Source organism: Ambystoma mexicanum, chromosome 3p, assembly GCF_040938575.1.
Source record: "Ambystoma mexicanum isolate Mex_15411 chromosome 3p, UKY_AmexF1_1, whole genome shotgun sequence".
NCBI classification, from domain to species: Eukaryota; Metazoa; Chordata; class Amphibia; order Caudata; family Ambystomatidae; genus Ambystoma; species Ambystoma mexicanum.
Genome location: NC_090925.1, coordinates 823,536,199 through 823,552,025, shown reverse-complemented (window position 1 = coordinate 823,552,025; position 15,827 = coordinate 823,536,199). Strand labels below are relative to the sequence as shown.

Here is a 15,827-nt window from a genome sequence, read left to right as displayed (position 1 = left end):
TTGTTGAGGTGAAGAAGTAGTCAATCCTGAAGCTTGTATTGTGGACTGTCGAGTGAAAGGTGTATTCGCGCTGTTCCCCATTGGAGACTCTCCACGAGTCTTGTAAGTCAAATGTTCTACAAATTTCTTTTATCTGGAGACTGGCCTTGGAGGGTGGATGTTGAGTGGTCGTTGATCTGTCCCTTACAGGATCTAACGCCGTGTTCATGTCTCCGCCCCAGACGATTGTTGCCGGGTTGAGCGACGAGAGCTGTGTTAGCACCCAGCCAAAGTTGTCGGGGCCATCTATATTCGGTGCATACGAATTAACAAATGTCACTTTCTGACCTGCAATATTGCCGCTCACCAATAGTGCTCTGCCTTCGTCGTCTTTTGCCGTGTGTAGTAGCCGGAAGCTGAGCCGCCTGTGTATAAGGATAGCGACTCCTCTCGAGTATGTGGAGTAAGATGAAAAGTATCTGTGGCAGCCCCAGCTTTTGGCCCACTGGTGGTCCTTCCCTTGAGCAAAATGAGTCTCTTGAATCAATGCTACGTCCACTTCGTGGCGCCTTAGGTATTGCAGAATTTTTCTGGATTTAGCCGGAATGTTGTCACCTCTTATATTCCATGTTAGAACATTGAATGGGGCGACTTAGATTTTATATCGAGCCGTGTTTCTGGTTTCATGGGTTGCGGAGGTCTGGCGGTATTTGAGCTTTCGTTGGGGTCCCTGCTTCTGGGCTGTGGGCCTCGGTGCGACGACGGGTTCGGCAGCGGGCAGGGAGTCGGCGAGGAGCCGGACAGACGCGATCCGGTGGCGCTTAACTTTCCCCTTAACATCGAGGGGCTCGAACAGCGGGCTAACCTCAACAGGCCCGAGACGTAACTCTCCCCTGGGCGGGCAACCTCAAACTGGCCCGCCGGGAGTTTCTGCATTACCCAACCCAAAACCAAAAAGGCCCATGGAGTCACCATGCGGAGGCTTTAAATCACACCCCGAATGTACCGACTCAACGTAGGCAAACAGTAACTGAACAGTAGCTGTGCTGGGGGCACCTGGGGCCTCCCAAGTGGCCTTGCCCCGACTCGTACTGCTGTAAATGAACTGGTTTACTCTGCGCTGCTGTGCCGCATTTTGTGCGTAGCTTTGAAGTGCCTTTTAAGGAGGATTCCTGGGGTTCCTGTCTCTTTGAGGTCTAGGGCGAGCGTGGTTCTGATCTGGGAGACCTAGGTGATCGAGGAACAGATTTGCTTCGTCCGGGGTTTGGAAGAACTGGACCCTCCCCCCGTGCTGGATTTTCAAGCGTGCTGGATAGAGCATTGAATACGGCAGTTGGTTGTTACGGAGTCTCTGTTTGACACTAGCAAATGTTTTCCTTTGTAACTGTACTGCTGGGGAAAAGTCGGGATAGAGGTGGATTGTGTCTCCGTCGTAGCGTAACTCGCCCTTTTCCCTGGCGAGGTGGAGCAGGGCGTCGCAATCCCTGTAATTCAACACCCTCGCAATTATTGGCCTGGGAGGAGCGCCTGGTGCTGGTCTCGTCGCGGGAATCCTGTGGGCTCTCTCAATAATAAATAGTTGGGACAAGGCCTCCCGGCCAAATAGATTGGTGCATAGAGATTCCCCAAAGTCTTCCATTTTCTCCTGCGTTTGCTGTTCTCTCACTCCGACTATCCGCAGGTTGTTCCGCCTCGATCGACCCTCTAGGTCCTCACACTTGGCAATGGTTAGTTTCATCTGTGTTTCCAGCTGAGAGACTCTGTTGGTTAGGGTTGCCGAGCTATCGTCGAGATCCGACACCCTTTGCTCCATCTCGTTCATGCGTTCGGCATGGGAATCCATGCAATGTTGTAGGAGATCGACCTTGGACGCTAGGCCGTCCATTTTGTTACTCAAACTGCCGATGCCAGCTTTCAGGTCCAGAAGGATTTCTTTTATTTCAAAGGGGTTCTCCTCGATTGCTTCCTGTTGGGGGCAAACAGACGAAGAAGCTTGGTCTTCTTGGGGGGGTGGAGCCCTAGGGGTCGTGCCACTTTCGAAGTTCAGCTTCCTCTGTGATTTATCGTATTTCCCCATCACGGCTGCGGGATCGAAGCAGCTTAAATTTGGGAAGGCGGGAGGTCTTGCTGTGTCCTTTCACCTCTCTTGGGGAGTACCTTTGGGCGTAAAAGGAGAATTAGCGTCAATACAGGAGAGGGGTGGGGGGAGGTCGGTTCTCGTTGTATATGGAGCCCTCCTCCGGTGGCACAGATTCCACGAATAGCTTCGTTGCAGGACTGATGTGTGATGAGGGATACCCGCCCATGGGCTTCTTAGAATGGGGAGCCGACAGTCATGGGGTGCCTTTGATAGATGAACGGGATGTTTAACATTGGGTAAATCTAGCGCAGGAGGAGGAGGGGGGATAGTCTAATGCCCTTACCCCTGTGTTGTAGTACAGGGTACCTCAAGGGCTCCGAGCGTACGGGTGTGTCGACAATCCTTGACTGGCAGAGACTGTTGTGAAAGTTTAGCTGGGGGAGCGGGTCCCCACCCCTCGGGGTAGCTCCTGGGGAGAGTCGCAGTTTCTCCACCCCTCCTTACCTTCTGGCAGCCCTGGGATGCCACCAACTGTGTTCGATTTGCACTGGGCACACACTTCCAATGCTTCTCTTGATCGGGCTCCGATCGCCGGACGGGCTCGGTTGAGGAGGCCGGGCACAAATGTAGAGGCTGCTGGGGGGGCGCAGCTGCTCCCTCTGGTTCTTCACCGCCTTCTTCAGCGGGGGGTGAGGCTATGCTCCACGGCCCACGGCTGGGAAGCCGGCTGCCGGAGCCGATGGTGGCGGACGATGAAGGAGTCCAATCCACCGACTGTTGTCTCCGCTGCACATGGGGGAGAGCGGAAGGTCAGGCTCACCCGATGGTTCGTCACCGGCCCGGGGGGGCGTTCTTCGGCCCGCTTCGGCCCGCTGCTGATCTTCTCCCTCTCTCTGGGCACACTCTCCGTAGACAGCGCGGGAGGTGCTCGATGTAGTTAGACTGGCCGGCCCTGGGAGCGTGGAGTCGAGTGGGCCGGCCCTGCGTAGATCGGCGGTCGGGCCGCTTGGGCCGATTTTCGGGCAGGGAGCGCCGATTTTCCTCCAGATTTCGTGAGAGTGTTGTTAAGGAGGCTAGCGCTTCAGGAACAGGGGTTCCGGGGCACAGCAGAGCCAGGAACCGCAGGATCAGGCAGGATTGATGCGGGGCTACACGGGAGCTGAGACTTAAGCGGCCATCTTGGGTGGCCCTCTAGCGCCCTCTACCTTGCACCGCATCTAGACCGAAATGTGATTGTTAGCATGTGCCACACTCAGAATTCTTAACTTCAGCTCGTGTGGCATCTGGTTAGAAATGTGAATGTCAGCATGTGCTGCACCTAGATGGAATCCCATAATAGCTAGGACAGCAATGCCAACTAACCAACCAACTAACAATTCCAACCCTCTGCATACATCTCTCAACCTCTAACCAAAACACAACCACAAGCCTAAAACGCAGCAATCCGCACAAACTTCCCAACAATGCAACAACAAAACAAACCACACATAGACTTGCACAACAGCACACGATGACTACGGACCGCAAAACACCTCAAGCCCAGCCAACGGACCCACCGGGCTGCGGCTGCCAACAGCACAGCACTGCTCTCTTGCACTTTTTCAGCCTATTCCCACTAACCCACCCCCTCTCCTCCCCTTTTCAGAGCTGCCAGAGCGCCAGGGGACCACTTCGGTGGTGATAGTGCGCAGTACAAATGTCCTTTAACATTAACATTAACATAACGGAATCTTCGCTACATGACTCGGCAGGACCGCTGCTCACGCTAGACGTACCAGATGGTTACACGATAATCAGACAAGATAGAGATGAAACCAGAGGTGGAGGCATCGCTATCATATCTAGATTAAACCTTTCGCTGAGACTAGCCCCCACTCAAATTATACAATCCTGTGGGTCCACTCGGGACATTCGAGGAGGACATTCACACCTTACTATCTAACAACCTGAAAACTACCACCCAACTACTATTACTAGGTGACTTTAATCTAGGATTCAATCACTTGACAGATAAGCATGCCTCTAACATAGCCAACACCCTATTAGAACTGGGCCTCTCCCATTAAAATGAACAAACCTACCCACATTAAAGGGAGAACCCTAGACTGGGTAGCTGATTATAACTGTGCCGCCACCATCACCTCCATCACCCTGCAATCGTGGACCATTTCCTTGTGTCTTTCACTCTAGCCACTACTAGACCACTCCCGTTGGTCACGCCCCTTGCTCCACCCTGCTATACCAGGAACAAAAAGAATATTACAATGGAGAAGGTGATCCCTGCCATTCTTTCTACTCTGAAAGCACTAGCTGACAACCTAGATCCAGGTACACTGGTTCACGAATATAATAAAATTATTTTAACGGCTTTGGACTCAATTGCTCCACTTAACCTTAGACCTAGCAAACCTAAAGCCCACCTAAACAAGTGGTTCACCCCCCAGCTAAAGGACCTTCGACTCCTAAAAAGGAAATGTGAAACTGCCTGGAGGCTACTCCCTTCAGACAACAACAAAACCAATTTAACCAAAATCTCTTCTCAATATAAAAATGAATCTGCCTGGCAAAACGAAACTCGTACAATGAATGTATTTTTAACGCTAATTCCAGTATGAAGGAATTATTCACCATACTAAAAGAATTAGAGTCTCCCATCCCTACACCTGATATCTGTACCAAAAACAAAACATGGTGCTCAGATATACAACAGGCACTTTCCAATAAAGTAGCTACTCTCCAGAACAAAATAGCCCAAAGAAAAGCCTCCCTCAACTCACCTAAATTAAACAACCTAAACATCCCCACCAGTGAAACACCATCTGACCGTCCCGCCAGATTCCACTTTACTAAAACTTCTATACTTGAGTGGAAAAAGTCATTCTTTCACTTAAACCCTCCAACTGCCAAGGTGACCTCTGCCCAGCGCAGATTATAAAAGATGCTGCAAGAGATCTTGCCCCTTTTATTTCTAAACTGATTAATGCCTCCTTTTCATCCGACACTATTCCCACTAACCTGAGGCAATCCTGGGTACTCCCACTGCTGAAGAAACAAACCCTAGACCCACTTATTCCTACAATTACCGCCTTAACACAACGGTACCATTCCTGCTTAGAATACTCGACAAGTTTGCCTACACCCAGATCCAAAAATATCTGGAACGCCATAAGCTTCTGGGAGCAAGACAATCCGGATTCCGCCTCCAACATGGAACGGAAACCGCTCTCATCGACCTCAAAACACAGATCGATGAGTTAAGGGATAAAGGTAAAACAGCCCTCCTACTATTGTTAGACCTCTCAGCCGCCTTTGACCTGGTGGACCACAAGGTCCTATGCGGCCATCTGGACTCAGCAGCCCATTTTTCCACAGAGGCTATCAAATGGATAGAATAATTTTTGAGCGATAGAACCATGAGGGTCTTCTCCCTCTCTGCAGCAGCTGACCCTGCCCCTATCACATGTGGTGTCCCCGAAGGTTCTTGTGTCTCCCCTACTCTATACAATATATTCACCAGGCCCCTGTTCGATGATCTGGACCTTCTGGTTATCACCTACACTAACTATGCAGATGATACTCAGATTCTCCTCCCACTTTCTGGGGATTATGACAAGGATTTGGCTTTGGTGAATAGAGTGTATCTCATCATCCAGGCATTGATGGCCACTCATGGTCTATGCCTGAATGATGACAAGACGAAGCTTATCATCCTGGGCTCCCACCTTAACCTTAAGAAATTAGGTCAGAAATATTCATCATTCGCCATTGATGGAAACATCATTAAGGTAGCCAAGGAAGTGAAAACCCTTGGTTTCTACCTTGACTCTACCATCTCCTTTGACAAGCAAGTGAAATCAATGGCCTCCACGACTGCTTACACGTGCAAGCTCATCAGGACTGGCAAACCTTTCCTTTCGAACGACAGCTGCATGATCCTGTCCAGAGCTCTAATACTTTCTAGGCTAAATTACTGTAATGTGATTTACATCAGTGCCAACAAAGCCATCATCCAGAGGATAAAAATCCTCCAAACTAATGCATTAAGAGCCACACTAGGTGTGAACAAAAGAGTACATATCTCGGCATCTAGAAGCCAAAACAACTGGCTCTCGACTTATAATAAAATCGTCCTAAAAACGGCATCCCTCACCCACAAAGCACTAAAAAATGCTGCACCAAGCTATCTCACAGATAGATTTCACAAAAAACCTTCCAACAGACCCATGAGAGTCAGTAATGCCAATTGCCTGACTATTCCAAGATTCAGACTCACCAAGGCTGGTGGTAGTAGCTTTCCTGTGAAAGCAGCCAAACTTTGGAACTCCTTACCACACCCCCTTAGAGCAGATCAACCCTATTTGAACTTTAGAGCTAACTACATTAACTTACTAACTAACTAAAATCCACTGATCCTTAGGACTGATTGCTGTGTTATTTATAGCTAGGATGTACTAGTATATTCTACTAACGCATACCGTATTACCTGTTTGATGTGACTATGTATCCTTCCTGTTTACTATATGTTTACCTGCCTTACCTTGACCTGACCCAGTAACTCTGTAAGTTTTGTATTGTCTTATTGCTGCGCCCTCATACCCTCAGGTCTGGTGCGCATTAGAAATAAACAAACAAACAAACAAAATGTCCGCTCCCATTTGGCACATCACCTACTTTTGGCAGCAAGAGCTTGGAGGCATGAAAGAGGCAGAGGCGCCATAACAAATTTGAAAGGATTAATAAGGCAAAGTCATTTTACCAAATGGAAAATACAATAGCTTGACTGAATGACTCAGACAGTAACTTGGAGATGGAGTTGTTTACCATTTGCTCCAAACATAGAGCTTAAACGGGTGGAGTGAAGGTCCTGGAAATAGGAAGAAGGGGAACAAATAATACTATTGTTGAATAGCTGGCTGTGCTGCCTTCTCTGGATAGGTGATAAGGTAAACTGGAGCAACAAGTTAAGGGGGTGAGGAAACCCTGGCTGTGTTCTCTTTTTGGTAAAGGTTTGGGACGAGGGAGGATGCATGGGTGAGAGAAAGGGAAGTTACTAGTTGCAAATAAGCACAGTTAAAGAATCAGATAAGGAAAATTGTGTATTTATGGATTTGTTCAACTGTTAAAAATTGGTATTGTTATGAGCACTTTCTCCTGTCAGAACAGTTGTGTATGAAAAGAAATAAAGTTTGATTTGAAATATAAACATATTTCAGTGCCACAAAAATTGACTAAGCTTTCCGTTCCACTTCGCTCACTATCATTTGATACCATAATTCTATCTTTTGTTATGTCAACGTCATGAGCATGAGTAGCTTTGTTTCCGCAAAGTCTTTAAAAACTGTGTAAAGAAAGAAGTTCCATTTTCGTTTTACTTCTCACAATGTAATAATGTGAGATGGAATAAGGCCAGTGGATGGATGTTGGACACCAAAAACCCAACAACACAACTGCACAATATTTTAAATGACTACTCTCCAACTTTGAACATAAGATAAAATAAACTGCAGAAAATACAAAGACAACATTCTCCCCAACGCCTACGACAAGGGTTGAAAACAGAAGGAAAACCGACACGTTACACATTTGACTTAATCACACTGCAATGTTTCATAAAATTCTCTTTTGGTTCTTGGGGGAGAATACAGCAACATGAGCTATTGTTCACCTTTGGAGGAAAGCAAACACAGAATAAAACGCCCCCAATGCACATATGTTTTGAGATATCAACAATTTTGTTGAAGCAAGTTATAAGGAGTTTTTACTCTTTTCCAGGTGCAGGCCAGCAAGGCCATGTTAGAGATACAACACAGACTTGTCTTGTTGCATGCAGTCACATATAACCTATTCTGTGCCAAATTTCAATGGGTTAATTTTTTCTGACTTAAACACATATTTACATTAGTGCTGCCTAAATACCAGAGGGAAGCTCATAAACCTTTCACACTTTCTCAGCCCAGTTATTCAAGATAAAGTGGATCACTGCAAGCTGTTCACCAGCAAACAGTGAAGGCCTCATGAGGAATGAAATCTAAAGTCTCCTATCCTTAAAACAAAAAGACAAGGAAACAACAATTACAGGCCGAAACAGGGAGGTGGACTATGTGCCCCTACTGACTGTATATCAGGAAACTAAAGCCACAAGCTTGCAAAAATCGAGAAACTTACCATCACACCTATAACCGCCAGCTGGTTGCTCAGTGAGTGATCTTGAGGAAAATCAAACGAATGGCAAAAAAAACCAATTCGTTGGAAATGCATACAAAATTTAAAAAGTCTGAATGGTCCTATAAAAACTGGATCCGTCAACAACAAGCAAACCTCTATCAACAGGACGCTGAACAAATGATGCGCATACTTAGCGCAAAACGATCTAAAGACTTTTGGTCCCTAATGAAATCAACAAACAAGAGCACAAACGGCGTGAGTGAAGAAAGGTGGGTAAAGTTTTTCGAACACCTGTATAAGGCACCGACAACTCCTACATCAGTTGTTGAATAGCAATCCATAATAGGATGGGAAATTCCATGTGATATTGACACCATCACGATTAAATTTACAAAACTTAAAAACTCTAGAGCCCCAGGTCCTGGCGGTATATCAAACCTTGATTTGAAGAAGAACGTGGATGCATGGTCTCTGTTGATCAGCCAAATCTTCCAGAACTGAAACTTAAACAACACAGTCTCCCCTTCATGGAAGACCTCAAACATCGTTCCCATTTTTAAAAAAGGTGCAAAAGACGATCCAAGGCACTACAGGCCAATAGCACTCCTCAATGTTATCGGCAAGCTATTTGGCTCATGTGTTCTGGATGGATTGCAGTGCTGGTTAAAAGAATCGGATGCCATCGACCAATACCAGATAGGATTTGTTAAATATTTTGGCACAACAGCAAATATCCTGCCCCTGAGCAGTCTGGAAGCCAAAGTACACCAAGGAAGTCCAAGGGTCTTTATGGCATTTGTTGACCTTGTGCCAGCCTTTGATAGAGTAAACAGGAATCGCCTTTGGAACAATCTAGCCCTCAAGGACTGCCCCGACACACTTTTGGCACCCATCAAAGCACTAAATGAAGGAACTTCGATGAGAGTCAGACTGAACGGAGCCGGTGACTTATCAAAATAAATCTTGACGTTTCAGGGAGTGAAACATGGTTGCCCATTGGCGCTGGCTTTATACAATGCCTATATATCCGACTATGAGGAATGGGCAAAGAACATCAGAAGCTTTCCCCCCGACGATAGGCGAAGCCAAGGTGTCGCGAATCCTGTATGCAGACATCATTTTGGTAGACCAACCTCAAGTCGGTCTGCAAAGACAACTGGAAAGTCTGTTAGATTATCTGAAGACTAAGGATTTGGAACTGAACAGGACGAAAACTAAAATAATGACATTTGAAAGGTCAACCAGAAGCAAGGGAAATGGAAAATTGTATGTTTTAGAAGAAAAACTTGAAAACAACAAAAGCTTCAAATATCTAGGCGTGACTTTATGCAACAGCATCACTGAAGTCCCAATGCAAGAGACCTTGAGAGAAAAAATGAAATCACTGTCCTACAAAGCAAAGGTAATGGACAGGAAGTTTGGACGATTTTCCCTTACACCAGTGATAACCTTCTTTAAGGCAAAAGTAGCCCCTAGCATAACTTATGCCTCGGAAGCAATGCCAAGAATCCCAAAACAAATCTAGGACAAACTCGAAGGCTACTTCTGGAGACGTGTGCTTGGACTTGCACAATCGGTGCCGATAGCCCTAATTAGGAGAAAACTGTGCTTAACATCGTTGAGGGGCATGGTGGCACGAAACTCCATGATGTTGTATAGGAAAATCATAATGGAGTCTAGACCAAAAATCTTTGAAATCCTAAAAAAATAACTGTACAGCGGAAAGGACCAAATGCTGTCAGCATGGGCGGTGGAGAACACCAACCTTCTGGATGAGGTAGCCTTGACGGAGGACACCATCATAAGAAATTCGGATAAGGTGGCAAAGAAACTGGTTGAGTTAGACTGGATAAGAATGCAAGAGGTGACCTTATCCTATAAGTCAACAAAAAACCTGCCAACAAACCCAATGAAGATCAACGAATTTGAAAAAGTTCCCGGACAAAAATTGAGCGGTACCTTTCTGAGAATCAGATTAAACGTTCAGAGAACAAATGGGATACCAGCGATTAGAGGAGAATCAACTACCAATGAATGTCGCTTTTGTAACACAAAACAGGTAGAGACAATACATCATCTACTATTGACATGCTCGGGCACACAAGTAGCAAGGGACATTTACCTAATGAAAATATTGAAAACAGCTAGCACACAGGATGAAGAAACTTGGTGGACACTGCTCAAGAGTGGGGAAAATACAAGTGGGCAATCACTGTGGCTCTCTTCATAGAGAAAATTGGACTTTCATAGAGAGTCAGTGATAAGTCGGACCAGATGGAGTGGTGTTGTATACCGAATTTAAAATGGAACAAGGACTGTTGTATGGACGCTTAATTCTTTCCTTTTTTGTAAAAATTGTAATACAATTAAACCACAAAAAATAAAAAAATACAAAAATCTATCCTTCTTTCTCACCCCTTTTCAAACCGTGTCTCAAGTGCTGCCTCAACTATACGTTATATGTTAACACCAGCCCACCTGTCGAGGCACACAACAGGTTCTGCTTCTCATCACATATCATATGAGACAACAATACTTTTTCCCTACTTTCTACAACTAGACTTTCATCTTGCTTTCTGCAACCTCGGCCCTCGTATAAAAAATAAAGAAAGCCTTCCTGCAGTTCAGTTTTCTTCGGCCACAGAACATTTTTCATCCCTAGTTTCCGCTTGTCCACAGCACCTAACTGTCTTGCTTCTTCTGTCATGCATCATAATTTCAATAAGAGACTCCTCCCATCATGTTACAATGCTCACGTCCCCTGCACGCTTTCAAGGGCTAATGTAGTCAAACAATTTGTAAAAGGGATGCATAGATCTAAGGCAATTATTCCTAGATGTTCTAAAAAATTGGCTATTTGTAAACATATGTGATGTAGACTAAATAAATGATATTTCTATGAAAAAACTTCTGAATCCTTAAAAAGGTTTATTAAGCAATTTCAGGCCAATGTAGCTCAATGCGTTTTAGGGACTTAGCATGTTCCTTCTTCAGGTATAATTTATCATAAATTTGTGGTTTTAACTGAAAAAGTATCAATAACTAATTTGTCTCAATGACTCGATTGTGACGTTATATTAAAAAAGAACACGACGTTGATTTACCTTATATTTGAGAGATGAAAAATAATCGATTACCATACAGGAAAAAAGCCTATCAATATGTCAGTCCTCTATTCTAAAATTTGAAAAAAAAGTAGAAAAAAGGCTTAAATATAATTAACACGGGGAAAACTCATCAAAAAAGCTGTACGGCACTCCAAAACGCGAAACATGGGGAAAGAATGGCTGCTTCAAATATTAGCGTGTGAAGAATAGATGGCGTGATGACATCATAACGTTTTTATGTAACAGAGTGAGTAAATGATGTGTCAAAATTATAGCTAAATCTGAAGAGCTATATTACAAAGAGAGTAACCCCTAATTAATAAAACCGGTTATTTAGGACCTATTGTTTATGAGGTGAACCAAACTCACATTTTACAATGAAACAAGCAACAAAAAATCAATGCATAAGCATGTTACTATCTATGCTGGATGTTCGAATCAGAGGCATATGAAAGGTGTCACTCGGAAGTGGGCCACAATAAATACTGATTTTATACATATAGTAATCGAATCAAGTATCAATCTTAAAACAATTTCAATAAAAGCATACAAAGAAATAATAACTGAAAAAGCTCCAGTGTGAAAAACAGATCTTGAGGGAAGAATTCCATTTTGCTTAATTTCTATGAATCAGATTTAGGCTCGAGATTGTACCACTGAAGCTTTGCCCACTATGTGTATCTGTTTATTTCCAACTGCACTTTGGTCTTACTGAGGCAGCTACATGACCTTTGATGAGATTGTTCATATCCTCAATAGATGCCATTTAAACAACTGTTTCAGCCTAACTTTCTATATCTATCTGTGCATCAATGTACAGGACCAATATTGATTAAATTTTACATCAGTTTATGGTTTTCCAACATGTTTTTGTTAGCACCTCCAGCTGGAAGTATACTTGACTGGCATATTGACAAGCTTGTTTTCCTGTATGGGAGTCGATTATTTGCATCTCTCAAATATGAAATAAATAAACTTTGTGTTCTTTTTTAATATAATGTCACAATCTTGTCATTGAGAAAAATGTGTTACCGATAATATTAGTTTCTGTTATGTCCGAAAGGTGTTGAGCTACACTGGCCCGAAATTGCCTAATAAAACATTTAACAAAGCATAGAAGAAAGGATTCAGACTTCTTTTTATAGAAATATCATTTACTTTATTCTTCATCATGCATGTTTACAAGCAGCCCATTTTTGTGAACAACTAGGAATAATTGGCTTACATATTTGCGTATCTCCTACACATTGTTTGGTTATATTAGCCCTTGAAAGTGTGAAGGGGGCGGGAGTGTCCCACATGTGAGGGCACTTTCTTTTGCTCTTTCTACACATTACAATCTATGCGCCAGGATTGCCTCTCTCTCCAGCACCTGTAATCATTTTTTATTTCATCAGAATACTACAAACCTATATCTCATATTCCACATTTACTGTGTGCTCTTTGTTCGATCACATTAGAATGCTTCAGTTCAAATGTTTTCTTTCTCTATGAACAGAAACCCAGTAAAGAAAGATCCTCCCATATAACTTTTATGTGAATCTCAAGCTGAAGTGCATCTATGTGTCCCTTTCAGTATTTATCTATATTGTAATACAGGCACATCGACTCCATGAATGTGCATGCCCCTCTTGGTGCTAACTCATCTTTATCTAGAGTGTGTTCCTTGACTTGAATGACACGACAGAGTCATAGTACAATGCTTCTTCACCACAACCGGGCATCATAGGTATGGTAGGGCCCCAGCCTTTGGTTTAGAGGGTGCATTCTCTCCCGCGGTCCATGCCCATCATCTACCTACTGAGCAGTCAGCGCTGGTGAATCATCTGATTTGTTCACACCTTTGTGTACTACACAAGCTTGCAGGCACATAGATGCACTTTTCAAATGCTACAGTATTTTGTTAGTCTTTCTTCTTATTTCACACTGCCCAATCCTGTAGCTTGCCGCTTTATCTATTCGTAATGTTAGTTGCTTGATTCTCAGCTAAAAATCGCATTCAAGTTAGTGCTTTGTCTGTGGCTACCATGGTTAGTGTGCTTTGATTTGTTTGTCACACGTTTCCAACTCAAATGCACATGCATGGCCTTGATAGCATAGAACAGGACGAGCCCAGACCACTGTTTTCTAAAAGATTGCAAGCCAGCTCAGTAAGAATGATGTTCTGTTCATAGAACTTTACAGAAAGTCTTTCACCTTTTCAGAATTCAAGTGCTCCAGCCAACCAGTGACCAGATCACCCTCTTTATTTTAGATCTGATTTTTGAAAAACATTGGGCTCTAGAAACTGGAGCAAAGTCTGGTGAGATGTTGGTTCTGTGGAAGTTGACACCATGGCTTCTTTACCAAAGTGGCACGTAGTAGGAGCAAAGCAATCTCCATAATTGAAGCTGGAAATGCGCTAGCAAATATGAGATTGTAGTACAATGAGGTGTCTTCTGCTGACTTGTCCAAGAGCAGCGGACCATGGCTCAGCCACAAGTGCTGGGGCCTTTGGAAAGATGTCCATCTGAATTCCTTCCACTGCTCTGGGGCAGAGGAGCAGGTGGAGAACGGTATCTTAGGTGGTGGTGAGTCTAAGAGCTAACCTCACCATCCTTGGAGTGAGAGTGGAGGCTCCTCCATTGGAGGACAAGGAAAAAGAGTTCCATTGTAAAGTGTCATTGGGCAAGGGGCACCTCTTTTTGTATTGCTTCTTTTTCTCTTATGGTCTCCATTACAATTGTGTTGGGACTCACCTTCAGTCTCTGTGACCCTGGTATTCTTGGAGGAGGGATTTGGAGCTGTGACGCAATGCTGATGTGCTCAATTTCTACATAGATTGAAACCTAAATAGGTGCGATTCCACATGATGCAGTAGAAAATACAAAGGCTAGTGGTATTCCTGAGCAGCACATGGCAGACATTGGGCTGCACTAATCCCCATAGTGGCTGAAAACATTTACAAAGATAGCTGCCACTGGAGAAGAGAAATCTAAGATGAGGAATCTGTGGGAGTAAGGAATCCGTCAGAAAGCATGAGACCGTAACTCTTGTCGTGAGCTGCCCAGAAAATATTTGGGTGAGGCACTGGTCAGAAATTACAGTGACTTTGCTGTCAAGGTTCTAGGCTTCTTTTCATTCAAAGCATAATCGTTGGCGGTATGCAATAATTCTACCCAATCAAAGGTTAAGTTTATCCTTTTCTTTTGGACCTGTTGTCCCATGAAGCCAGGCCGATCTTCATAAACCAGCCCTTAAAGCCTTGCCTGTGGAACAGCATTCAGATTATTAGCTGTGACCTCCAAAATAACCTGAGCAATGACCCTGACAAACCTTCCATGACATAGTCTAACGTCTGCGACTGGAGAAATTCCACATTTTCTGCTATCTCTCTCCAAAGCTTCAGGTTTGTACTAGGAGAAAGGTGTCATCTTTCGCTTCACATTAATGTTGGGAAAAATAACTGTACATCAAAGCATTATCCTCACTAGTGAGACCTGCTGTAGAAGAGGAATACCCAGGAGTTCTTAAATATAAAGGCTCAGGACAGGAACTCAGACATATCTGTTCTGAGCTTAAAGAGCAGAAACTTAGAACTAGATGTTGCTTTATACACAAATTATGCGCCTATGCAAGGGCATTCTTCTGAAAGGAAATTCCAGAACTTTCTGCGACTCTGACTGATAAACTCCTGGCCAGCACACCTGGTTCTGTTAGCAGCATCTCAGGTAATTATTTTTCAAGGAACTATCGATCCTGTTGCTCGCTCATGAAACATTATCACTGAGGAAGCCATGTCAGCATAATCCTCATCCTCTGGATTTTCATCATCTCTCAAATGAGCTGGATGATTGTTGTCCAGATGTCCGTGAGGAAGAGGAGCCACATCCCGGTCTAAAGGAGGCTGTGGTTTAGATGGAGAAGGAGGAGAAGTAGGAAGAATGGGTGGGCACTCGGGAGAGGGGCAAGAGTGTGCAGAATCACTGGCAAAGCTGGACCCTCTTCAGGCAAATCCAGCATGGGGTAAAGAGGCAGAAATAACATGGGCATGACGTATTTGATCATGTCCCTAGGCTTTGAGTGCACCAGATTCTGCAAACAGGTGAAAAACAAATCCTCCATTGCAGACTGAGGTGCCAGTGTGTTTACTGGAGTCAGGAAAGGCTGAGTCCAGAATGCTGTTGTGGTCGACTGCCACAATGGATGCCCTAGCCAAGCATCCACTGGGGCAGGGGCGCTTTGAAACAGATTTGGCTAACTGTGTAAGTGCCTAAAAAGCAAACAATAAATAAACAAATCTACATATTGCAAAGGCAAAGAATTTGTGAGAAGGGACAGGGTTGGAGGCAGTGAAATTCTGGCCAGGACCCACCATTCCACCCATGGGGCAAAATGGTCCTTCGCAAAGGATGTACATGGTAGGGGCTGACCAAGGTCTCATCAAACAAGGATCTAAAAACCCAGCCATGCAACAAATGTTCTCAAAATAGCAGTTATTGGGTTGCACTGGTCAT

At 44.4% G+C, this 15,827-nt stretch overlaps 1 protein-coding gene across 1 annotated transcript in view; it reads right to left on the bottom strand.

Annotated features, from left to right (window-relative positions):
- Positions 1-11,388: 11,388 nt before the first annotated feature.
- LOC138579987 (myb-related transcription factor, partner of profilin-like) overlaps positions 11,389-15,827 on the bottom strand; it is a 96,246-nt gene continuing 91,807 nt past the window's right edge. The window contains exon 5 of the mRNA XM_069650216.1: positions 11,389-11,401. Within this exon, the coding sequence (XP_069506317.1) occupies positions 11,389-11,401 (13 nt within the window). The remainder of the gene's footprint in view (positions 11,402-15,827) is intronic.